This window comes from Lagopus muta, chromosome Z (assembly GCF_023343835.1).
Source record: "Lagopus muta isolate bLagMut1 chromosome Z, bLagMut1 primary, whole genome shotgun sequence".
Lineage (NCBI taxonomy): Eukaryota > Metazoa > Chordata > Aves > Galliformes > Phasianidae > Lagopus > Lagopus muta.
In genome coordinates, this window is record NC_064472.1 from 53,686,684 (window position 1) to 53,713,099 (window position 26,416).

General features: G+C 40.7%; 1 protein-coding gene across 1 annotated transcript; it reads right to left on the reverse strand.

Annotated features, from left to right (window-relative positions):
* Positions 1–1,088: 1,088 nt before the first annotated feature.
* Positions 1,089–24,252, reverse strand: LMNB1 (lamin B1). Its single transcript, XM_048932298.1, has 11 exons — positions 23,721–24,252; positions 16,045–16,201; positions 14,775–14,900; positions 12,951–13,121; positions 11,470–11,595; positions 8,427–8,647; positions 7,209–7,434; positions 5,834–5,938; positions 5,350–5,469; positions 4,578–4,682; positions 1,089–2,004 (listed from the first exon to the last, which is right to left on the reverse strand). Exons 1-11 carry the CDS (start codon positions 24,074–24,076, stop codon positions 1,963–1,965), a joined length of 1,755 nt encoding a protein of 584 aa, XP_048788255.1. The 5' UTR covers positions 24,077–24,252; the 3' UTR covers positions 1,089–1,962.
* Positions 24,253–26,416: the final 2,164 nt, after the last annotated feature.

Consider the following 26,416-nt stretch of genomic DNA (forward strand, 5'->3'; position numbering starts at 1 on the left):
ATCTAGTGGCAGGATGTTTCCACACTAAATGTCAGCAACATACAGAAGGCTTACCCCCCCACCCCTTTTAAAATCTCCTAACATTATTTAGGCTAGTTTATGCAAGTATTCTAAAGCACCTTTCTAAAAATCAGCACTTGTCTACTGCCATCTATCGTAAGAGTGCTGACTTACCTGAATACACACAAGACTCAAGCAGCTGCTCCTAGGTACATGCTCCCATAAAGGTTAAGGCACTATTCATCATTCTGCAGTGATAAAAGAGGGTCTACAAAAGCTAGAGCCAAGAACACTGATACATGCTAAATAATCTCTTATCAACTGTCTTATCTAACAGAATTGTATTGCTAGTCTGTGCTATAAGTTTTGAAAACAAATAAGAAATGGAATAAACAGTTTACTACAATGTAAGTGTTCATTTATACAGGTAACGCCTGTAACACCAGTATCTCAGACTGTAATAGAAAAACATTATTCTTAGGAAAAACAATTAGACATAATGAGAATATTACAGGATATGAATTAATACTGAAATTATATGAAAATACTACATAAATACAAATGCTCACATTTAAACAGGAAATTAAAACAAGTTTTACTTCAGGGTCTAATGCAGTTGTTTAAGCCAATGTTACTACCAAAAGGAGGAGACCCACCAATCTCTGTCCATCCACATAAGCCTTGGCTACCTCTAACTTCTGCTGGCAAAAATTCAGAATGTCATGATGTAGTTCATCAGGACAGAAACCGATTCAACATGGAAGACACTAAGAAGTTCTGTTTTTCAAGAAACTGATAGCAAAAAAGCACAATGAATTCCCATGATTCTGGCCATTAAAAAGACCTTCAGATCAAGACAAAGATAACTACAGAAACAGTTATGTACACTTTGAATAAAGGTCCAAAGAATTCATTTTTGAAATGTCAATTTGTTCCTCATTATTTTAAGAGAAATCTTACAAATCAAGTGCCACTGTTCCACTTACATGCAGGTTTTCCCAAGTTCAAATCCTATCAGTTCTAAATACCTAACAATCATTCAACTTTTAACTCCATTTTATCACAAAACAAATTTCAAATCCTTAATCTGAAGTGTCTATACAGATATACTTTACTCTTTATTCAAAGTTTTCAAACAGTAGGTAAATGCAAAAAGAACTGAAACTTTCCACATTGACAGAATTACAGTTGTTTTCCATAGAAACATAGACTAGATTTCTAGAAGACTTGGATTTGTTCCTAAAAACTGTAAACAAGCAAAGCAATCAATATTAAAATTGACTTTGTTACAAAAAAAACATGTAAGCAAATTTAAGCTGTTACACTACCTTAACAATACAACTAACACATTTAACATGAATCCCCTTTTCAGAATAAGAAACCTAAGCAAACAAAGTAGCAATAGAAAGTTTTTTTTTACTGCATCCTTCGTGAGTTGAGTGCTTACATGATTTTATGGTTTATCCCCTTCTTTTTTTTTTAAAAAAGTCTATTTTCTATAAGAAAGTTGTTTATCTTTGATTGCGCTGTAATACGAAAATGTCTTCAGTACAAAAAGTTCATAGTATTGAAAATGCCTTTCCCTTCCCAAACAGCACCTAAGTATAAAGAAGTCAACAGTAGATGGCTGGAGTGGTGTTGTCCGACAAAAATCAATCCCTGGAATGCAGAAACTTCTAAAGTTTCTATTTTAAAAAAAGACTGGCATATAAAACTAGGGGTAGGGAATGTCATTTTCAAACAGTACACAAAGTTCAGAATCACCAGTTTATGTCCTAACAACAAGTTACAGATACGGTTTCTTTTACAAAACTTCATTTTCAATGTCAGGAAATTAAGGCCATTAGACTTTCAGCTTAAGAACTCACAGAAATAAACTACAAAAATACATTGTGCTTTTGAGAAGGCTATTCTGTAGACAATGATCACCATTATTTGAAGAACCTGGATGACTGGAAAGAGTTACATGATCGCACAGCTTCTGTCAGATTTTCTTGGGCTCCCCTGTCACAAACAAAAAAGTCATGATTGGAAAAAATCCAACAGCAAGATATTCAGAAATCAAAAACAGTATGATTATATGTATTATTAATATAATACATACATATTATCAATGTACAATTACTAGCTTGGTATGGCCTAAGCAAACTGTAATACAATGTCTTGACCCTATGAAGTAAAGGAATGCTAGATATCCTGTTAAGTGAGGTAATGGAAGATGGGCACCACTGTAGGAGACTGGGAAGTGAGAAGCAAATACCTGGTAGAAGAGTAAAAGGAGACCACCACAGTAATGATATGAGGGAAAGCTGGAGGAAGGAGCCTTGCAAGGCAAGTATTCCTCCAGACTGATTTCCTTATCTTGTGAAGATTATACAGACCTGCTGACCTGCAACAAGCAGACTTAGTGGGGAAGGAAGAGATGTGGCAAACTGCACCTGTACTCAGTTCAGCAGAGTGACAAAGACAGCCACTGAAGCCCCTCCGGCCCATTTCCAGAATACACCAAATCTTGAACTGTGCTTGTGCAGAGGTAGAGCCATATCTCAGTCACAACATTAGAGGAGACCTGGCAACCATCTGAGACCCCAGACGCATTTCTGAAACATTCTGAAGAAGCACTTTATTTCTCCTTAAGGGCCACAAAGACAAAGAAGGCAAAGGACTGCCCTTTCAGGTGTGCACATCTTCCACGGCAGGAACAATCACTGCTGGATCCAAGGGTGAGAACTGTCTCTTTGTATCTTTATTTTCATTTCTCTCTTTTTCTCCCTCTTTCAAGTTATATTAGAACAGATGCAAGTTGATTCATCATAGCTTACCACTAAAACTGCATTTCTTACGTAGCACCAATAATCACATTCCCTAGGAAATTTGAAACTACTCTTGTTTGAATAAACTCATTAGCCAACCGTCCGTTGTCATTTCACCTTACTGTGCCCCAAGGAGCCTCACACCTTACAACTTCCATACTTACCCAGGGTAGCTTGAAGTCATGAAAATCAGAAATAACAAAGGCCATACCGTAGTTTATAGCTAAAAGCATCATTGAGATCACACAGCTGGTGAATACAGTAGTGAGCACACACAAATACGTCAGAAGTTTTTATTAAAAAAAATCCACTAATATTTCTTTTGCTGAAAAGCTAACACTGCTTTAGCTGAAGAGCACACCCCAGAAACCAAGCTGCCACAGGATGCACTTCAATACTGAAAAACCGTAGTAAAAGCTTGCACCTGTATTCAGTGCCACTAAGATACAACTCAGTTACAGGCCGAAAACACGCCTGGCAAAAAAACATGATTTCTCAAGCAGTCAGCTCTCTTCATTTTTTCCTGCAGATTTACATACATAATTTTAGTTACTGTTCTATGTTCACTCTCCTGACCAACATTAATACCCATACTAACTGAAAAATAAGTTTTAGCTAAAGGAGCAAAATATCTATAAGATGTGTGACCAGAATGCCAAGGGAGGTGATCCTGATCCTCTGCTCTGCACTGGTGAGGCCTCACCTGGAGTACTGCATCCAGATGTGGAGTCCTCAGTACAGGAGAGGCATGGACCTGTTGAAACACACCCAGATGGCGGCCACAAAAATGATCCAGGGGATGGAACACCTCTCCTATGAGGAAAGGCTGAAAGCGCTGAGGGTGTTCAGCCTGGAGAAGAGAAGGCTGAGGGGAGACCTGACAGTGGCATTTCGTTATCTAAAGGGGAGCTACAGGAAACAAGAGGACAGACTCTTCAGCAGGGTCTGTGGTGGCAGAAAAACGTAAATGGTTTCAAGCTCAAAGAGGGTAGATTTATATTAGATACTAGGATAAAATCTTTTACAGTGAGGTGGTGAAGCACTGGAAAGGTTGCCTAGTAATGTGATTGATGCCCCATCCTGGCAGACTTTTAAGTGAGGTTGCATCAGGCCCTGTCAACCTGAACTGACTGTGGTATCCCTGTTCATCGCAGCAGAGCTGGACTAGATGACAATCAAGAGGTCCCTTCCAACACTAAGGAATTTATGATTATATGGCCTTGGCCTTAGAGGAACTTACTTGCCCATTACAATTACTGTCTTTTCAGAAAGCTACTTGGTTAAAGCAGTAACACCAAACTCAGAATGCAAACTACTCAGTACGCTGTATCTGAGTATTCTCTCATCTTTCAAAGCACTTTATACTGTCACTGCAGGTTCACACCTCTGCCTTTAGAGTTGCGTTTTTTCATCATGCCTGACACTTTCACTCCTAGAGGAAATGAAAGATTTAAGTTCCGTAAGTAAGCAACTACCATTTTATGTACTGACTGAAGGCAAACACCATACATTTCCCTCAGTCCAATTGCATCAGAAAGTTTAAGAAAATCCCGTATCTTCCTACTAATTTTAATAATTCTTAAAACGGTTATGTTTTAATTCAATTACTGATTTAACAAAACAAAAACAACAGAACAGCCATGCTCAAACAGTTATGACACTTCTGTAAAAAAAAAAAAAAAATCCCTTCTTATACATCTCTTTTCCTTTTCAATCTAAGCAAATTTGTTAAGACAGTAGTCTGGACAAGCCTTAACAAAATACCTGTTGGTGGACAACATCTCCTTCAAGAATTTCTTCACCTTCCTCCTCCTCCTCTTCCCCTTCATTTACAGTTGTTTTAAAGACGGTGCTTCTCTGAGCAACTTCCTGCAAAGGAGTTACATTTTTAATAATTGACTCTTCCAAGAGCTCATGATGATCTACTTGTATTTTGAGAAAGCAGAATGCCACCTGTTCAGACAGCCAACTGTACAGTTTGTCTGTGCACTGCAGCACATGGAAAGCATGTACACAGCATTCCTAACACTTCAGTTGTAAATCCCTTAACAATTAAAAAACTTCCTAAAAATGCACATCAAGCCTTTTTCCCCCATAACTATTACAAGAAATTTGTATTTTGGTATTTTACCTTAATTGCTACATGTCATAGTCACTGATCTACTTAAAATTAAAACTTGTTTTCCTAACTCCTCATTAACACAGTTTTCATGGGAACAAAATATAAACAGAGCACTGAAAAGTTTACTAATATCTTTTACCTTCAAAATTGAGGCACCCCCATCAGAGCAATGACAGAACAAATGGAGTATATAAAATTTGTAAGTTTTCTAAACGCTGCACCCCTTAACTGCAATTAAGTTCAAGAAAAGTGCACAGTATGCTTGGCTAAAAGTAGCAGGAGAAAATTTTACTACAGTCTCACATGCACTTAAGCGCAAAGAACTAACAGTGGTTCTACCTGTATCTTTACAAGGCTAGATGCTGGAGTGGCAATATAGTCAAATGCAAGTTTGACACATCTGAATTACTTTACCTCCCCCTGAGAATTTTTCAGCACAACTTTCACATCTTCACCAGTGCCCCAGGAATTCTGGTTCTTCCAGATGAGGTCAGTGGGAGGGCTAGCAGTCACTCCAGCATTTGCAGCCCAAATCTGTTAAAAGTCACAAATGAATGTTACTTGTTAGTCTTACATAATTCACTTCCATTTTAGGCGACACTTTTTTTTTTTAAACATTAAAATATCCCTACTTTTTTAACATGAACAGACACTTTTGAATATGCAAATACACCTACTTACAGTCAAAATTATTGTTGCATATATAAAGTAAGTTTCTAATGTGACTCTGTTCACTAAAAATTACCCTTCCCAACAGATGATACAATGAATGCTAAATATAGGTGATTTTTTTTTCCCCATCTGTATGGGAATGACAAAAAAACATTACTGACTTACTGACATACACGAATTAACCTAAAGCCAGTTTGAACTGAACAGGTGAAGCTTGACAACTTACTGTAACAGTCTGTCCTGCCTTCAGTACATATCTTGAGGTATATCTGTAACTAGCAGAAGTGTCTCCTATTTTTCTGATCATCTCCCAACCTCCCATAGGTTGATCCTAAAAAGAAGGATAAAGTTTGTCAGCAGTTATTGTGTTAAACATGTAGGGTATTTTACACATATGGATATGATGCATATAAAATTTTGTATTTCCCTTCAGCACATAAATAGCTACAGTTTTAGGCAAGCTGATCTTTTCTTATTCCAGGTTAAATTTCAATACATTCCACTTCTCCATTTTGACATCACCCTTTTTTAAATTAGTGTATTAGTTTGCTTCAGGCTTTTTTATACCTTAGTCCATATAAAAGCACAAGTGTTAAGCCTGACAACATTTTGTCTAGCACTCCTGATCACTCCCACATACAATTTAGACTGCACTACAGACTGTTGCTGAAAACTTTATGCCTGACTAAGTGCAATAACTATGAATCATATATGGCTACTTAGAGTTGATGGTTCAGCTATGGATAAACAAACGTGTAGCTAGAGGTCACCTATAATAGAAGGGAATCCCATATGGTGCAGAGGGAAGTTGCTGAAAAAAATGGTTAGGGAAAAGTGGGAGGTCTTAACACACTAGAGCAAGTTAAAGTCATCTTTATAAACACTAAAACATAACACAGGATTGTTTTTTTTTCCCTTTAAACAGAAGTTAAAATTCCTATCTTGGGCAGGAGCAATTTAATGCAACAGTTGATGTCCTTCAAACAAAAGCATGAGTAATAGTCAAAGCATTTCTTTAAGTGAAATGCCTTTAAATATTGTCCCACTTCCCCACTGATGCAAACTGCAGCCTACCCACAGAAAAACAATCTGGAGAGGTTTTGGCATGAGCACATATTGCTCCTTCCAAAAACTGCAGATGCAACCAAGGAAAGAAGGAAAATTGTAACTTAAAGAAGACATACACAAGTATTAAAGAGTGTCTCTAATTAGTCAGTTAGACCTTCACAGACATTTAGAACTTCATTCTGCATTGGTGCTATTTCTTTTGGGCCTTCTTAAGGCAGAGAGAAACTTCTGAAGAAACAGTGCAAATGGACTTTAGGCTATCAATGATAATTGTAACTGTAAAGCCAGATCATCTGGCAAAGCAGAACTAAAGAGTCTGGCACCTTGAAAACCATTAAAAACAATCAGGAAATTGTTACTAACCCAGAATACTGTTGGAAAGAACATTCTGTGACACACTAATTTCTAACGGCCCTCTTTCATACAGCCTTAGTTCCAGAGTCAACATTAAGCCTGAGATGTGATATGGTGCTGAGAAAGCCTTCTACCTACTCAGCCCGCTGTAAAGACATGTGATATGAGCACTTTCAAACCTGTTCAGAGGTATTCTTCAAGCGGATGAATTTTCCATCAACATCTATCTCCTCAATAGAGATATTTCCAGTGGCAGAAGCTGAATGGGAGATGCTAACACTACTGCTGGCTTCAGATTCTTCCACATCAATTCTCTTCCTCTTTCCTCTGGTGGTACGTACACTACGGCTTGATGAAGCTCGTGAAACTGTCACTCGAGAAGATGGGCCTGGAGAAAGTCTGAGCCTAAATTGAAGAAAATCAGAATCACAAACTGTAAGGGTTGGAAGGACCTCTAGAGATCACTGAGTCTGGCCCTGTGCAAAGCAGGCCCCCTTGCAGCAGGCTGTTCAGGTAGGCATCTAGACAGGTCATGAAATCTCCAGTGAAGGAGAATTCACAACCTCCCTGGGCAGCCTCTTCCAGTGCTCCATCAGGAAGCAAAAGGAAATAAAATTATTCTACCCTCATTTAAAAACTTTCTTCATATCTTCTCCTGTTCCCACAGAATTACATAGCTAAAGGTAGAGGAACATTGTAAACAAAAAACATTACATCAGAATTGAAGCTGTAATTACTTTAAAGAATTAAAATGTTGTCAAACAGCTCATTAATGCTCAGGGACATGAAAAACAAAAGACTACTATATTAACATCATAAAATCATCTGCACTACTGGGTAGCTGTAGTAAGTCCAAAAAGCTCATAAACAGCAACTGCACAACACTCTTACAAGGACTTAAGTTTTGGTAGGAAATTTATACAAAAATGTCTGTGGCAAAACCACCATCAGTATTTCATCCCCACACAGAAAAATCAGCTGAGAGGAGTGCCAGTAAAAAAACCAAAGGAATACACAATTTCCAATCACAACTGTGACTTGCCAAGTCAAAGATCTCAGTGCTGCTGAACTCTGTAGTCAGGTGTAAAAAGTGTAGCTATCTGCTGAATTAGGTTATCACAATAGCTATGACAGTATTAAATTAACCCATGCTTAAAGCAACTTGGATAACAACTCAGGGCTAACTCTCAACAGGGGAATAATATCTGTATCTTTGTAGAACAGTCACTGAAATACTCAAGAAAGTTTCTGTCACAGAGGTAAACATGTGTCAGACACAAGGACGCAAAGAACAGCGTTTTGTTAACACCAGTAAGGGGCTTAATGAAAGAACTGCCTTTAAACAGAGTTCGACAAGCAAGCACGCAGAGTCACCATGTTGCCACGTTCTTTCATACCTCTCCTCTTCGCTCTCCAGCAATTTGCGGTATGCACTGATTTCCATATCAAGTGCCAGTTTAACATCCAGAAGTTGTTCGTAGTCACTGAACTGCTGCTGCATTTGATTTCTCATCTCTGCCACTTCTCTCTCATTCTCAGCCAGTATTTTGCGACAGTTTTCCCGCTCCTTGGACAAGGCATCCTCAAGCTCATGCACTCTATCTTGCCATGCTCTAGACTAGAAAGCATTGAAAAACAGTGGTCTAAAGGATAGCTCACTCTAATGTCAAAGCACTCCACTAATCAGGTAAGCTGAATTTCAGAATACCAGACTAAGCACCCTCTTTCTCTCTCTCCAAATTCAAACCCACCCACACTCATCATCCTGTTCTCCACATTTTCTTTAAAACCTTAAGTCCCAATGAAATTTTCAACATACTTTAGAAAGCAAACATTTTCATATTTCAGAAAAATTAACTAAGTATTACCACAGCTGAAGAAGAATGGAACTAAAAAGTCAGCGTGTTTAACGATAACACAGGGTAGGACACAAAGAAAATGAGCTTGGTGAACTTCAAAGCCTGTGGTACATAATTGTTTTTCAGCTCTCAGACGTATGTTCCTTGCCTCAGTTTAGTGCTGCCAATTCTAAATTCTTGAAGAAGTTTATCTAAAGGAATAGTGAATGCCTGCCTGCCTACCAACGTTTTCAAGGTCTGCTGAAACTGCAGTGGCAATTGGTCCACAGGAAAGCTAATTTGCAAGGCATTGGCACAGGCTGCCTAGTGATATGTTTGATACCTCACCCCTGGACTTTCAAGGTGAGGCTGGATCAGGCCTTGGACAACCTGTTCTAGCTCTGATGTCCCTGTTCATGGCAGCTGAGTTGGACTAGATGGCCTTCAGAGGTCCCCTTCCAACTCTAAGGATTCTACAACTCTATGATCTTAATATTGTATACACAGAAGGGAATACTTATCAAAGAATAACTAAATCACGACACCTTTAAGATCTACTTTCCCTGAGAGCATTTTTTCAGCCTGATGTTCTCTAAAATACTTTAACTGAAGGACAAAAAAAAAAACAATAGTGCTCTAGAGCCATGTTGTCTGGTTAAATCACCAAATTTGCTGTGAAGGCACACTACTCTAAAAGTCATCATAGTACAGCAATAGCAAAACAAGCAGCCTACCAGGCAGATGCAGAGGACCAGTTTAACTAGATGCTGCTCTTAAGACTCAGATAGTGCTTAGTGTTACGCAGAAGATTACAGAATTTGCTGAAATTCACAGCACATACCTCTGCAAATTTAGAAGTTTTTTAAACCTAGCAGCCAATTTAAGTTAGCAATATGACACTGACATTTAACTGAAGTTAGAAGGAAAAAACCAACACACTGACTGAGCCACCACAACAATGACAATCACAATGTAAAGGCAGAAATAAGAGCTAAGTAGCCAGAAGCCTTAATCCAATTCTTGTGCAACCTCATGCACACTGATTACACAACCGGGCCTACTTTAGAAAATAATTTTACTGTATAACAGAAAAACTGGGAAGACTCATACCCAAAGTTATTAGGAAAGTGCATGAATGTTCTTCACCTGAAGTACACTGAACTTTGAAATTCTACAAGTCTACTATACAGTAGCAATACAATTCAAAATTCACCACTAATAATAGGAAGAATAAAAACTAAAGAATTACTAATTACTTATTGGAACAAAGTACAAAGTCTTCATTGCATTCAACTGATAAATAAGGTTCTGAAACGAGCTTCAGTAACAAGCATTAGTATCTGTCTAGCTTTTCACTCCAGATTTTCCAGTACATGACTACTTTGATCAAGTAAACTAGCACTGAATATATGACTTGTCACAGGTTGTGTCACACTTCTATAAGCATGATCTGTATACTGTGACCTGACACTACCTCCTTTAGCTTCAGCTATACAAACCTCAAGTGTAGCTACTTGATGCACTTCGTCCTCTAATTTCATCCCAATCCTGGCACAATCATTCAATTTCATCATTTTTAAAATAGCTCTAGATAATAAGTGGGTCAAATATGGAAGAAGATATCAAGCAAACTGTTTATTTTAGCTCTGGCTTGAAATCATGCTTTGCCGAATACTGCACTAAAGCATTCAGATACTGAAGAAAAGAACTAAATTGTTTAGAACGTCAAGAATATACAGCTTGTGCTTAATACTGTCTTATCTAGAAAACAAAGAAGGGGTTCTGCACAGTTCTTACAAGACCTAATGTAATAGGATCAAATCCTTACTAGTACCATAACATTTTTTTCAGTTTTCTCTACATTTGCTGGTACTAAGTTGAGATGAACTCTTGACTCCATAAAGGGTGGAGAGGTGTTGCAGAGATCTAGACAAATTAGAGAACTGGGCAGTCACCAGATGCACAAAGTTTAACAAGAGCACATGCTGCAAATTCTGTGAATCCTGCACTAGGGAAGGGGCAACCCTGGCTATACATACAGACTGGGGGATGAGTGGCTAGACAGCAGCTCCACAGAAAGGGATCAGGGTGTTCTGGCTGATGGCAAGTTGAACAAGAGCCAGCAGTGTGCCCTGGAGCCTAAAGGGCTAGCCCTGCCCTGGGGTGCAGCAGGCCCAGTGCTGCCACCAGGAGAGGAGGAATGGGGCTGTCCTCTCTGCTCTGTGCAGCCTCACCTCCAGCACTACATGCAGATTTGGGCACCACAATATAAGAAGAACATAAAGATATTAGGAGTGTCCAAAAGAGGGCAACAAAGACTGTGAAGGGTCTGGAGGGCGAGGTGTGTGAGGATTGGCTGAGATCAATTGATTTGTCTGATCAAGAGCAGAGGCAGCTGACATGAGGCCTCATGGCAGCCTACATCCTTCAAATCTTCTGTAGCACAGAAGATCAACTTTGTCTAAAGAAGACATTACAAAAATAAGTTCAAACAGAAGAGAAAACAAATTCAAAACACAGTGATGAACATACTTACAAAGTAAGGGAAAGAATTCACATTAAAAATCAACAACTAATAAGACTGAACAGACAAACTTGTTACCTCTTTCTGAATATCGGCGATATGGGAAGACAGTGTTTCAATTCGCATACGACTTTCATGAAGTTCTTCTCTTACCGTGTTGGCTGTACAACTGTGCATCTCAGATGACTGTCTAATATTTTCAAGCTGCAAAAGATGAGACATCAACTTCAAAGTATCTTTAATTAAAAGAAAAACCCCGTCTCCAAACAAGATATATACAGTATGAAGGTGCGAAAGTTCCTCTATCCAGCTCTAATATATTATAAAACATCTCTCTCTTCAGTGGTTAAATGTGGTGGTTCAATTATCATGTTTCAATTATCATGTTGGATTGCCCTATCTAAAAACCACAGCTATCCGAACATTTATTGTAGGATTAACTCAACTCATTATAAGTTTCCCTTGAAGACATTACTAAAACTAGAATGCTAAGTTCAGTTTTTACTAAAAAAAAAAACAGTACGTATCTTTATATACTTAAATACTGTTTTTTAAGTATGTCTGAATAAACACTAACCTGAAATCATTGATTTTCTACAGAAGCAAGTAAACAACTGATGCTGATTATCAGACAACATGAGCACATTAGTTACGTGCCTTAAGATTACAGGTACCAATGCCATGATCACTGCTTCTTTATTTTAATTTATTACATCAAGTTCCAGTAATTTTGTTTTTAGACTGTTTAAAACACCCAAAAGGAAGCCTCAATTAGAAAAGATTTTTCAGATTATAGGAAGATTTTTGCTAGATCTTATTTGAAATTTCTGAATTATTTGAAATTTCTGTGTGAAATAACTTCCTTTCTCCTAGTTTTTTCAAGTCAGACTGAAGCCCTGAAGATAAGCAACTGCACAGTTTTCCAACTTTGTTTTTAAAAATACTGAACGCTGTTCTGAAAAACACTAACTGCAATAAGAAGCCACAAGAACCAGGTTCAGTTGAGACATCAGGATCCTTCCTTATAAAAATTACAAAAATGCTGAATCATAGTAGAGGAAGGAAATGATGAAGTATAACTGATTTCAGTTTGAGTAGGGTTTCACCCTTCTATAAATGCAGAAATGACTGGGTGTGGTCAAGGTCTCCACACAAGAATTCTGATATAGGGTTTGATATGGAGTGCTGTCTTCTCAGCAAGCCATGCTACAGATTAAGCTTTACACAAAATACGGAACACTACGCTTATTACTGAGATTGTTCTGTTACATTTATAATAACCACAACTTTCCTTGAATTCAAAGTAATCTCAGTACAAGTCTTCTTCCACATACTTCATTTACACAGTGCTTTCTATACCTATTTTATTGCGCTGTTTAAGTTTCAACTCTGCCTCCAAAACGAGAACTACAAATGTAGATATACCTTCAAAAACATGGTGACTTTAACCCAAATGCCAAAATAAAATCCTCTGAAATCTAAGAAATTGTTAGGATATCCCCCCACTAAACAAAGCAAAATAAAGTGAATCGGACAACTGCATGAAAGAACATTCTCACTTTGCTACTGTAAGTCTGTTCGAGCTCCTCTTTGTACAGTTTCACTTGTGCGTCATGCTGCTCTCTTATTTCCTTCAGTGCTTGGGCCAGTTTATACTCATATTCTATTTGACGCCCAGAGTCAACTTCAACTAAGCGAGTTTCATGTTTTCTTCTCGTCTCCTTGATTTCCTAAGAAAAAAAAAAGACAAGATCACCATTCAATAAATGAGGAAAAGCAAGTTTTAGAATCTGACTATCCAATAAGCAGATTGCAATAGAAATTTCAGCTAGTCTTGTGAGTCTTTATTGGAGAAGTTGAGAACTTCACACTAGGTATGAAGGTGGAGTGTGGGTTAAAATTCAGCTCACTAGTGATGAGCCTGGGGGAATGACATCAGGGTCGGAGTGAAGCCAACAGCTGAGCTGAAATGCATCTACACCAAAGCACACAGCATGGGCAACAAACAGGAAGAGCTAGAAGCCATTGTGTGGCAAGCAAACTGTGACTTAGTTGCCATTACAGAAACATGGTGGGATCGCTCACATAACTGGAGTACTGCAACAGATGGTTATAAGCTCTTCAGAAGGAACAGGCAAGCAAGGAGGGGATGGTTGTGTGGTTGTGAGTATTTGAGAGTGTTGTGATGCTGTAAAGCTTGGAGCTGGGAATGATAAGATCAAGACCCTATGGGTAAGGATCTAGGGAAAGGCCAAGAAGGCTCACATCTTAGGGGGTCTGTTATAGACATTCTAACCAGGATGAAGAGACAGACAAGGCGTTCTACAAGCCAGAAGTCATGCAATCACCAGCCCTTGTTCTGGTGAGGGACTTCAACTTCCCTGATTTATGCAGGAAATACAACACAGCCCAGAGGAAGCCGTATAGAAGACTTGAGTGTGTGGAAATAATAGCCTGACACCGCTGGAGCCCACCACGGGAGATGCTCTCCTAGACTTGCTGCTCACAAACAGAAGGACTGGTGGGAGATGTGGTGACTGGGAGTTGTCTTGGGAAGAACAACCATGAAATCATAAGAGTTCTTCATTCTTGGTGAAGTTAGGAGCAGGGGGTCAGCAGAACTGCTACCCTGGACTTCCAGAGAGCAGATTTTGAGCTGTTCAGGACACTGATAGAAAGGATCCCTTGGGAGTCAGTCCCAAAAGATAAAGAGGTCCAGGAAGGCTGGAAATTCCTCAAGAAGGAAGTCTGAAAGGTGAAGCATTAGGCTATTCCCCTGTGCCACAAGATGAGCAGCAGAGAAGACAATCAGCATAGCTTAACAGGGAACTTTTGCTAAGATTCTGGGAGAAAAAATACTGCCTCCCCATAGAAGAAGGGACAGGCAACTCAGGGAAAGTACAAAGTTGCTAGCATATACAGTAGGAATATAAGAGAGGCAGAAGCCAAGCGTGGGCCACATCTCAAGTACTGTGTTCAGTGCCAAGCCCCTCACTACAAGATAAAGGCCATGGAGTGTGTGCAGAGAAGGACAATGAAGCTGGTGGTGAAGAGTCTAGAGCACTAGTCTTATGAGTATCCGCTGAGGAAACGAAGACTGTTTAGTGTGGAGAAGAGGAAGCTTAGGGGTGACCTTATCACTCTCTAAAATGACCCAAAAGGAGGTTGCAACGAGGTGACATGACACCCAAAGCTATTTCACCATTTATAAGAGCTCTGAGTTCATGTTATGTGCTTGTAATAAAAAGATGAAAACCTAGATACAAGAGAAGTAAATTCTGCTCAGAATGGGAGTTCAGAAAGTTATTCTATTACTTCAGAATGACCTTTCAGTTATCCTTTGTCCTTTAAAAACATAAACATTTTATACTAAGAAAATTTACCTCCTCATACATATTCTTACGGAATTCCAAATCCTCAATGAGGCTCTGACAACGATTTTCAAGATCCACCTTCTGTAAAGTTTCATCAGCAAGTTCTTTCTTGGCCGCAGCTAAAGAAATCTCAAGCTTTAGGAAAAAAACACAAAAGCTCAGCATGATTATGTAGCAAAACTTGCATAACACAAATAACTCATCTGCCTACTGAAACATTAAATAAATATTAAGGTTAAGGTTGACAATCAAGTCTAGTATTTAACAGCAATGATTTTTTTCTCCTTTGTGATTGCTTGCACAAGTGAATAATAGATTCTGCACACTGATAAGATTCATGCTAGTGATAAATGTCCTAAAATGTCCTAACAAGCCTTCATTTTTTCTACTTGACAAAGAACAGCTTCCTGATTTCAGATGTCTCCTAGACTCATGCAAAGCATTTTTTTGTTGGTCTTGGTTTTCTTTTTGCTTAAAATCACAGTTAAGATACTTCAAAGGGTCAACAAAACTGTAAGATTTTTTTACTTGCTATCAGATGTCCTGAAGACAGAGCGCTACAAACAGAACTATAAAGAATGAAGATAATCATAAAAGTAGGAAAAGTAGGAAATACTTTTAAGTTCCAGCATTCCGACCCAACTTGCTTTCAGGAAATATCTTCAAGAAGAATCAAATATGTTCTCAGTACATTTTTTATTACCCGCTATGAAAGACAGCTACAGCTTCTCTCCTCCAGCCATCTCTCATTGTTTCATCAACTCTTTTTTTTTACTAAATAATTATCCCAGTTCTCTTAAGGAATCTTCCTTGCTGCAATTTAAATCTATCAGTTTTTGGTTGGTTTGGACTGGCACAAACAACTGACTACAGCAGTCCTGTAAGTGAAGGCTACAGTTCCGCTTTCTACAGTAAGACCAAGGTCCATTGCACTTTTCAGATTCTTTCTGGAAGAACAGTACTGAACCAGTTACTCATTTATATCAGTGACCTCAGTCACCCCACAAAATACTTCTCCAGTTTAAGTCTGTTTTGAACTCTTGATATGTTCGTCTACAGAAGTATGATCCTTTATACTCTGCCAAGCGTGGAATTTTAAAAGCGCTCTACCATTCATGCTATTAATAAACTGAACCATACTGAACATACACCTATTCCATACTTTTGTTAAATTCTGACACCAAACCCTAAGTTCTAGATTTGCATTCTTGTTTTAGCAACAAAACTGCATTTTACCACAATGACACCAGTTCCTTAGTTAATTAATTCTTTTCCTCACCTGCACAATTTGATCTCTTAAATCCTCAAGTTCTTCTTCCTGACTTCTCTTATCACCCAGTGCTGTGGCCAGCGCAGCTTCCTTAGCATTTAACGCTGCTTCGAACTCTCGAAGTTTGACTTGAGCTGCATTAAGATCAGAATCCTTTTTTGCATAGCTGGAATAAAACAGAAAGCAGTAAGAACAGAAACGCCCCAAAGTAGACAAGCAAAACAAGGTGCAATCTAAACACTTTATTCATTTAATTTACTTTTGTTTAAAAACAAACTACTTAGTTCCGTTCTCTTATACTACAAATTACTTAGTACTTCACTCGAACGGTAGAGACTTTATTATAGAGGAAATTGTGTGACAAAAGATTTTGTAAGTGCTGTATGCATGGAAAGTGAAAACTGGTTAATCAAAGTTGCTTTTCGTTTTCTCCTTCACAAGCCACTGTAAAAATGTCCTATCCCCTGAGTTTTAATAGGTAGAAATAAGTTGCTCCCATTAACGGGCCCTTTCCATAGAGTGGAAACAAATAATCTCAGCAGCCCTTTTTATCCATGCAGGAACTTGTACAGATCAACAGTCCAGCCTGCAAACAGTCCTCTTTCAAACAACAAACCAGCTTCTAAATCAAAATTGAAGTTCACTATGTACAAGGTAACACCCCATGAACAGAAGCTGTAATATAGCAAGTTACTTTGCTATACTTTGCTATACTACACCCTTCTAATCATACATCGTGACTAAATTCTACAGGTCAGAGGAAAGATACCCAAATATTTTTTACACAGTAGTCTGCCATCAACAAAACTGCAGTAGTGATGAGGTAGAAGTATCTTTATTTTTAAAGAGGCCAACATTATTTTCAAATTATTGCTCAAACTAGTTGTCAGGTCTTTATAGGTGCCCAAATGGGGTTATTCTCTAAGGCATATGCAAACAAGGCAAGCAAGTGAGAAAAGAAAGATATTTCTAAAAGTTGAAATACTTCCTCTCTGGGATATCCACGCTTCTCAGGTGAAGGAAGCAGCACACAAAAATTCTGAATATTTACAGTCAAGCCATAAGCCATTCTACAGGAATAAATGGATTAGGACAACAGCTAGCAGATTTCAGTTTCCACATTTCCTTGGGGAAAAAAAGTAGAATTCACAACACCAAAACGAGGAATCTAGAAACCAGTAAAGACTCTTAAGAACTAAATCCTAAGGGCCAGAGCATGAATACAGCCAGTACTTTCAAATCAAAGCACTGCACTTACAAGCATCAACAGCAAAGTTTCTCAGCAAAATGAGACTAGCATCAGATCAACACACAGTTTTTAAGAGAAGCTTAAATTTGTGGCTTTTCCAAGATTACGTGCAAGTACATGCAATTAATAACAATTTCCAAGAGAAAAGGGTGTGCAGAAGGCTTACCACAACGTGTATCAATCATTTTGGAGGCGATTTAGGCCGTACAGCCACCAGATGGCGGGCTTTATGTAACAGACTTAGCCTTAAGCCAAACCCACCTCCTCTGAATGACACAGCACACTGATGTGGTACACAGTACAACTGATCTCAAGAACTGAGAATCTTGTTTTCAAGAATTTATTAACATTTCTGCTGCTCAGTGCTATCCATTTGCTCAATGGTGTTTTACATATGACTGCTTAGACCCAATAGCTGGGTTCATCTATCAGACCACAGAAAGTAATTCAGGTTTTGGCCACAAGTGTCCCCTACTTCCAAGCTCCCTTTGTTATTCACCAGAAACCCACTACTCTGTCCTTCCTCTCCTTCTCAGGCCTGTTAGAACTCCACTGTACAAGAACACCTGAATGACACTGAAAGTGGAAAAAAAAAAAAAAAAAAAAAAGGGAGAAGTATGAACACAACAGAAACCTCTCCATCTTCTAAGACTGATGAGGGCCCATCAAGCTCTGAGCATCACTGGATAACACTTTTCAAAAAACATGCAGAAATGGCCTCACTCACGCTCTCACAAAGCTTCAGACTGAAATCAAGCCTGTCAAGTTGGATCCTAAAACTACAAGTCTGGTCCTCAAAGTAGGGCATGTATACAAGAGTGCAATCCTATCTGAATTATCCTGAACTCCAAAAATGAGAAGATTCCATCTGTGACCGAGGTCACAGAAGGGAAAAAGGCAGAATTGAAGCGTTATTAGTTATATATGCCATAAGTTGTCTCAATCAAAGAGCTCATCTGTACATACTCTCAGGAAGAAAACAAATGGGAGCTCAACAATTTTAATGCTGAAAGCCAGACTAAATCTCAGCACCCCATCAGCACCTTCCCAGCCCTAAAGGAATATGGAAAAGAGCAACAAGATCAGAAAAACCTCTCAACATCACATGTATACCCCACACACCTAGTAATTTCTGCCAGGAAGAACTTCAGAGTCCCAACAACAGCCAGCTTCTTCCACCACAGAAAGCTGAAGCTGCATTTCAAGACAACAAAAAAGCCCAAGCCCCAAGTACCTTCTTGCTGCCACGTTCAGCAATTACCTAGAACTGTACTCCAAGTAGTTTCACTCTTGAAAGCAATAGAAGCAAAGAATTGTTAGCCTGCTTCTTCAAAGAAGAAGCTTGCTTTTCTCTTTGGACTTTGAAGTGCACCTATTCATTCAAGCATCTATTCAAGCATCAATTCATTAATTTTCAATTTATTTTGAAATAATGCAGAACTAAGATCTGACCAAAACCTAGCCAGTTGCTCTTTATTTTCTCTGTACTTCAGGGAGAACTTGTGCTTCAGAAATATAACCCACATCATTTAACACATAAAAACACTGCAGAGAGACTCTCAACTGGTATTACCTCACTGCTCTCCCTAACGGAAGTTGCAGCCAATAGTACCTTAGATAAGGCCTTGCACAAACTGCCCTTCAGAAAGTAATGCCTCCTATTTATTTCCTTAGAAACTACAACACATACAAAGATAACAATATCACTTTATGATAGAACAAATTGTCACTGCAACCACTCTTCTTCAACACAGTAACCACTATTAGCTAGTCATGAACACGAGCCTGCTTTGCCACACAACAATCTGCATCAGCAGAGGTGACCCAGTGTTGTGGCTGCTGCTGCTGCTGAAATGCATCACCTGCCTCACTGTGCCCACAGCCAGTTTGGTTTCCAAAAACATTCAGCAAGAGTCAGTGAATGTCAGTGGGTGCCATTTTTTCCCCACGGAAGAATTTAATGCCTCACCTTCACTGTATTCACACTTCCATGTTGTACATCATTTTAGACAGCTCAGTTTGCTCACCATTCCCACTGTACAACTTGTAAAGCAGAACGAACAAGCACACAATCCTAAGGTACCATGGTTGTGTCTGGTTACCTGTGGCAGCTCATTTAAAACTAATAGAAAACTCCCACAATGCCACTGGTGCTACCACTGCTCTGGTGCAGATCAGAGAAACAGACATGCCACTGAATCTCAGGGAAAGAGGAAGGCTCCCTTTTCATGCTCTTGCAACCACCCTTTCTCTTTCATAAACTCTGAAGTTCATGAAACATCCTAGAACTTCCTGCAATTTCCTTGAATTTCTTACTAAGCTAGCTGAAAAGCTACCTAGGAAACAAATAATTTTATACCAGTTTATACCAGGCTCAATCTGAGCCTGGGCATGATTGAAGTTCCACTGAAGCTGATCAAGTGCAAAATGCCAGCAACCTAGGGGAGACCCTTTCCTTGTCTCCCACCACACACCCGTTCACTCCTGACAGTATTTGGGCAGCCACATTAGAGGTAAGTGCTGCCAGCAGTAATTTCAAGGAACATTAATTTTTCAGACAATTTGTGAAACGACTATGTGAGTGTAACTAATGATAAAGCAGCTCACAGTTACATTTACTTAAGGTTACACGGTAGCACACACTGTGCTGTTCTCCAGTCAAGTTGGGGAGGTGTGCATGCATGTGCAGAAACAAATCTAGCCACGCTAATTAAACAAGACATCAAGCATTGCTTTCCCATGTTTCTTCCCCTAAGGCACAGAATACAGTAAAGCTGCATTTTGAAAGAATACAATTTACAAAAACAGAAGGGGTATCTGTCAGAAAACATTAATGACTCTGTATACATATCAGCATGACAATAAACACCACCAGTTAAGCTCACTATTTATGTAAATTAATATATATAACCTGGTTCCAACTTCTTATTTCATCCACTTTAAACAGTTGAAAATGGTAACTGAAATCATGGTTATATGACCATCCCCATCACTCACCCCATTCTGAAGAGCTCAGTTGACTATGCACATTGAAGAATTGTAGCCATCAGTTTTAGCAGACCCTTTGCACAAGAACTATATACATTAAACTGTTGCTCAAAATTAATTGTTTTTGCAGGTTCAAAAAAAAGATTCAAGTATAAGCATTTATGGTTCAGTGAAGTCTGATGTGTTTCCATACCTAATTATTAGATAACTCAAGATACAGACACCTGTGATCAGTTGATTCGGTCCATGAGAGTGGTGATTCCACAGCTGCACTGACTCCTTTGCCAGATGTATTTGTACACATCATAATCTTGATCAAACAAATCTTAAAACAGCAGTAAAGAGCTCACAGAACTTCAAAATGATGAGAGAACAGCACCAAAATGCTACCACATATTGAATTTCCAGTAAAAACACCACATTACAAACAGCATGTTTATTCAGTGTCTGTAGTAGTACTCACAAAATTTCTGCAGAACACACTTAATGACTTGGTTTAATAAAACCCCATGGAAGGTTAAAAAAAAAAAAAAGAAACACAAAACAAAAGCAGGCATCAAAGCTTCAAGAGAGATGAAGAATAAGCTGTGTTGAGTTGTCTACATCAGGGTGTGAACATACAGCAGGCATCTGATAAACTAACATTCTCATAACTTCACTGTATTTGGCAGCAGTAGATCTCCCACTCCATAACAGCTGGAATTTGTCACTACAGTTTGATTTCCAAATTTACTGCTTCAAGTTACCACTGCAAGTAGACACATACTTGTAGGATATGGTTACATCCTACTCCAAGTGGAAGACATGCTCTTAGATCATTCACTCTTACATTTCACTTGTTTAAATTACAGTGCAACAAGTTAATTATTCCTCTCCTTATTTCCTTGGGACAACATCTCTAGGGTACACATGAGAACAGAGACAGGGTTCAGATTAAAGCTCAGCTGTTCTGTAGCCCCCAGACTTGACTTCACTTCTCAACATCACCCACAATAACAGGAATCGTAGAATGGCTTGGATTTGGAAAGCACTCCAAGAATCAAGCTCCAGTGCCCCTGCCACAGGCAGGGCTGCCAGCTGCAAGACAAAGAACAAGCAGGCTGCCCAGGGCCTCATGCAACCTGGCCTTGAACACCTGCAGGGATAGGGCATTCAAAGCTTCTCTGGGCATTCTGTGCCAGTGCCACACCATCCCTTCAGTGAAAAACTTCCCCTTGACATCTGATCTAAATCATCCCTCCCTTTGTTTAAAACCATTCTACTCCTGTCCTGAAGCCCACTTTGAAGAGTGTTATATTAGCTGCCCAAGATTGTACCCTTAGCTCACTACGACACAGCACATGTGCACCACGGGAAACCCTGGAACAGCTGTTAGAACTTGGCTGGCAGGAATGCCACAGGGTTCTTCTGAACAGTTGCTCAGTGTATCAGCTGCATGCTTGCAGAGCAATTCAAGCTACAAGGCAGTAACAGTTAGGTGTAATCCTAGCTGTTACCAGTATTGCTTAGGCTATTACTGCTGAGTCTCACCTCAGAAATCCACTTCTGAATAAAGATGGAGAAAGTAGACCAACTGAAAGCAAAGCAGAATAACTAGAGAATTTAGCTCTTTAATATTAATAAATGCACAGAGCTAGTCTGACAAAATCACCTTCTTATAAGTGACTGTACCCTACAACAGCTGATAATCAATGACCATTAAATCCTCTATCAGCATCTTTGATAAATCATAATTTCTTTAATTGAAAATTTACCTCTAACACATTGTCTGCTTTTACAGCTAAGTGTACTTCAGTACTGGAAAGCCACCAGCGAAACTTCCAGAAGAGTTTCCTAAATTAGCTATTTAATAGTGTTATTGTGCTTTCCATAGCTGTTTTAGTTTCCATGGAAAATGACATAAGGCATTACTTTCAGAGCAGCTCATATATTTTTATACTGTAAGTAAACCACTACAGAAATTGGAAAGTAACCTGTAGCTTTGGTTTTTTGTGCACTGATTGGGCAGAAAGTCAAAAAACAGAAAGATTCTTGGAATTTAAAAAGAAAAGAATGAAGCACACCAGAAGAGCATTCTACCAACTAAAGAAAGCAGAGTTGTGAGAACAACTGGGTTTTCCACAGAAAAATCAAATAGCAGAGAACGGCTAGCTGGACTGTGACTCCCTTTGCTCAGGGTCATACAACTGAACAGCCAACCATCTGTGCTCCTTCTGGATGAGATGAATCCCCCTTCAGCATCCAGAAGTATTCTGCAAAGCCAGAATGTTTTTGTTTTTTTTTTTTTAACTGTAGATTGCCTTCACCCCAAGCTCACATGTAACGGCCATCAGCTTCTGAGAAGTGCCCATCCCTGCCATGAAGTCACAAAACGAATGTCAATCCCTGCCTGGTCTTCTACTTGAGTGCCCATCTGTAGCTACAGTGCACTTCCCCCTTCCATCTGCTTTTTTTTTTTATGGAAGCGTACCAGTGGTCACCAAAGAGTAACCAGAAGGACCACCCAATGATCAGAACCACATTATGCAAAAGCAAAGAGCCCAGAAGGCACTGAGCTGCCTGCAGACATGCGGAAACAGCTGTGGATTGGTTTACATGAGTGTCTTTTTCGTTATGGAACTCAGAACTGAGATCAGATTTACGAGAAAATCAGAATTGACAGATTACACAAGAATCTTTTTCCCAAGCTTTTTACATTAGTGTAATCAAGATGAGCAAGATAAGCAATTGAATCAAGTCTGATTTTCAAGAACCAACACTCAGTGGAAGAAATCAGTTCTTTGTGCAGATTTTTGGGCTGTGCCATAAAACTTGCAATTCTGAGATTATCATAAGATTGCTAAGGCTGGAAGAGACCTCTAAGATCACAGAGCCCAAACATCAGCCCATCCCCACCGTAACACTGCCCACGTCCCTCACTGCCATTGCTACATATTTCCTAAACACCTCCAGAGATGGTGATTCCACCACCTCCCTGAGCAGCCCGTGCCTCACCACGATTTTTCCTACTACCTAGTGACAGAGCCTGCCTTCACCTGAACGTCCATAAAAAAAAACGTACAGAAATTGTTCATTCGGGGCTTTAAACAAGCCCTGCTTATCACACACTCGTGCCTTTCCGTTAACACCCAACGGAAAGCGGCTTTAGACAGAGGAACGCCCACACCGACGCTCAGCACCACCGCGCTATCCCCGAGACCGCACGGCGGGGGGCGGAACGGCAACCCCCCCGCCCTGCCCCGGGGGCCCCGCACAGGGCTCTGCGCACGGCCGCGGGCTCCGTACGGGGTGGCGCTGCGGCCGCGGCGAGGCGGAGCCTCCGGCGCTCATTCATTCCGTGCCCGGCGGCCGCCGGCACACAACAACGGGGGGGCGGGGGCTCCGCGCTTTGCCCGCGCACTCTTCCCTCCTCAGGAAAGGAGGATCCGGCGTCCTCCAGCCCGCTCACCTGCTGAGAACCTGCTCGTGCTCGGCGCGCAACTTGCCCAGCTCGATTTGCAGCTTGGCCCGCTCCCTCGCCGTGTCGTCCAGCGTCTTACGTGCGTCGGCCAGCTCCGTCTCGAAAAGCTCCTTCAAGCCGCTGATCTCGCGGCCGCATACCTGCTCCCGCTCGGAGACGCGCCGCTGCAGCGCGCTGTTCTCCGTCTCCAGGCTGCGCACCTTATCTATGTAGATGGCCAGCCGGTCGTTCAGCTGCCGCAGTTCCTCCTTCTCCTGCAGCCTCGAGATGCGCGTGGGGCTCAGCGCTGCGCCGCCCGCAGCGCCCCGGGGCTGCGGCGACAGCGGTACGGCTGCTGCCGCCATGGAGTACGGGGCGTTGGGATGAGGACGCGAGAGGGCTGAGCAGAAGAAGAGCGCCGAGCGGGAGGAGACGGGGAACGGGCGGCCGCGTGCGGTAGTCGAAAGGTTCTTAGAGCACAGCAGCAACCACAAGCGACCCTACGCCCTCGAGGGCCCCCTGCAATATGGCCGGTTCCACTTCTCTGCTTCCCCCTCATCCTGTAACACTGCGTCACGTGGCGAGTTCTCAGCCAATAATATGCTGAGGACGGCCGCGCGCCTCGGGCTTTGTAGGCGGGGGCGCGATTCGAATCCCGCCGCCGCCGACATATAGATGAGCCCGCGCGCCAGTGAGGTCCCGCCCCACCCGCTGCGCTAAGGATCGGAACGCCCTGCATCGCGCCATCCTTTGTTGTGGTGCTGAGGGAAGGGATCCCTGTGCTACTCTGCTCCCCGCCTGTTTGCTTTTCCCGATAGCGTGGAAGCTGTGAGCTGCGATTTAAAAACAGCACTCAAGTCAAGCCGACGCCTAGTTTTATCTGCCTCCTCGCATTGTAATACTCAACGTGTGTAAGTCGGGTTCAGCTCAGTCTAGGTGTTAGCATTAGTGTGTGGATGTTCCGTATCTGGAATTTGCCTGGCTGTTGAAGGTTGTTGTGAGGGGGATGTTGTGTCCATAATCACCAGTTGACCCTACACTCCTCAGGAAAAGGCCACATTCTTCACATTACAGTATAATAGATCAAACGGCCAGATTCCTCACTGTGGGTTTGACCTGGAAATCTGATTTGTGGCTTAAAAAGCAGCAGCACCTGTTTGTAAAGGGTTAAGCAGGCTGTATCTGTCACTTTACACTTTGTCCTCTGGGCATCACCTGCAAGACATTAGAGAATAAAAAGTGGAAAGAGAAACACAGCTAAAATGATTGATTGTTTCACAGCCCTGAGTGTCCTGACATAAATCACAGAAGAAAGCGCCTGTCTGCAGGAAAACTCCATACACTTCTTTTATCGAGGTTCCTCACAGCTGTTGAAGGGAGTTCCTTAGAACGAGCTAAGGCTGGATCTGGAAAGACAGCAGTTTCCCATCAAGGATGTGAGGTTGGCCTGACTCAAATGCTTGTTTCTAGACATTCATCCTCAGTTCAGTTGTCTTAGCAAAATAGTTCCTGTGGATTATAACTGTGAAGAGATATCTCCTCAAGGAAGCAAATACAATCCTGCCACGGGGGCTTTTGACTAGAGGCAAATTGTTGGTGGTTGGAGCTCCCTGCCCATGCCATGCCTTTGTTAATACAGAGTTGCAGACTGTGTTCCTTCTTCCTCGGCCTGTTATTACAATCTGCTCTTTTCCAGCCTGCTGGAAGATAGAGCAGGCTACAAAGAGTAACAGCAGCTGGGAGAAAAAAAAGAAAATGGTATTCCATCTCTATAGCACCTGCTATTGCATAAAATTGTCAGCGAACCAGGATTATAGCCCACGGTAGGTTTCCACTGCAGCTGGCACTAGGGTGAAAGGGTCTGTGTTCACAAGCAGTACGAATCAAACAGAAATTGGGATACTTATGTTCAGACAGAGCTCTCTGCAGGTGTTAATGCTGACTACGTCTACTTTCAGGTCTTCAGTCATCCAGTTTTCATTTCATTTTAAAGACATGTTACTACTCGTCCACCCTCACCCCCTCCCTTTGTTTTGCAGCTATTGCCGTTGAAGTGAAGCATATTGTTTTTGCTGAAGGAGCTACAGATGTTTTTCATTTTGTCTCTCACATTTTAAGGACATATTCAAACACAACTAAAATTCTCTGCTGTTTTTTTTTTTTTTTTTTTTTTTTTTTTTTTCTCATCTGAAATCTCTTCCTGCTGTAGGTGTGATTGAATTCATTTTGTTCTGGTTATGCTGAAACACAAAATAAGAACAGAAGCGCATGTATTACCATGCTCTGGCTAATGTCAGACATTTTACTTGTGAAATTGCATATCAGTGTTGTTCCTCTTTCCTTTGGCAATTCGGGCCTGATAGGAGCGGTGTGCTTCCTTTGTGTCGAAGAGCCAATAAGTGCCATTATTAAGCCAGCCAGAGGCGTCAGTGCTCACAGACAGGCACAAACAGCCGTGTAGCACTGAGCGTTGACACTCCCATGCTCCAGACTGCTGCCCCAGGGAATCAGGAATGTTTTCTCAACCTCAAAACAAAGGGAAAGCAAAATGGAGGAATGTGTTGTTTACTCATATGGCTTACAACTTGACTCAAGACTATTTCAGCTTATTAAAACTCTGACTGGCTTTGCAACTTTTAGGACTGAACTGTGAGCTACCTCCTAGAATTTTAACACAGCTTCCAAATACCACCACAGCCACAGTC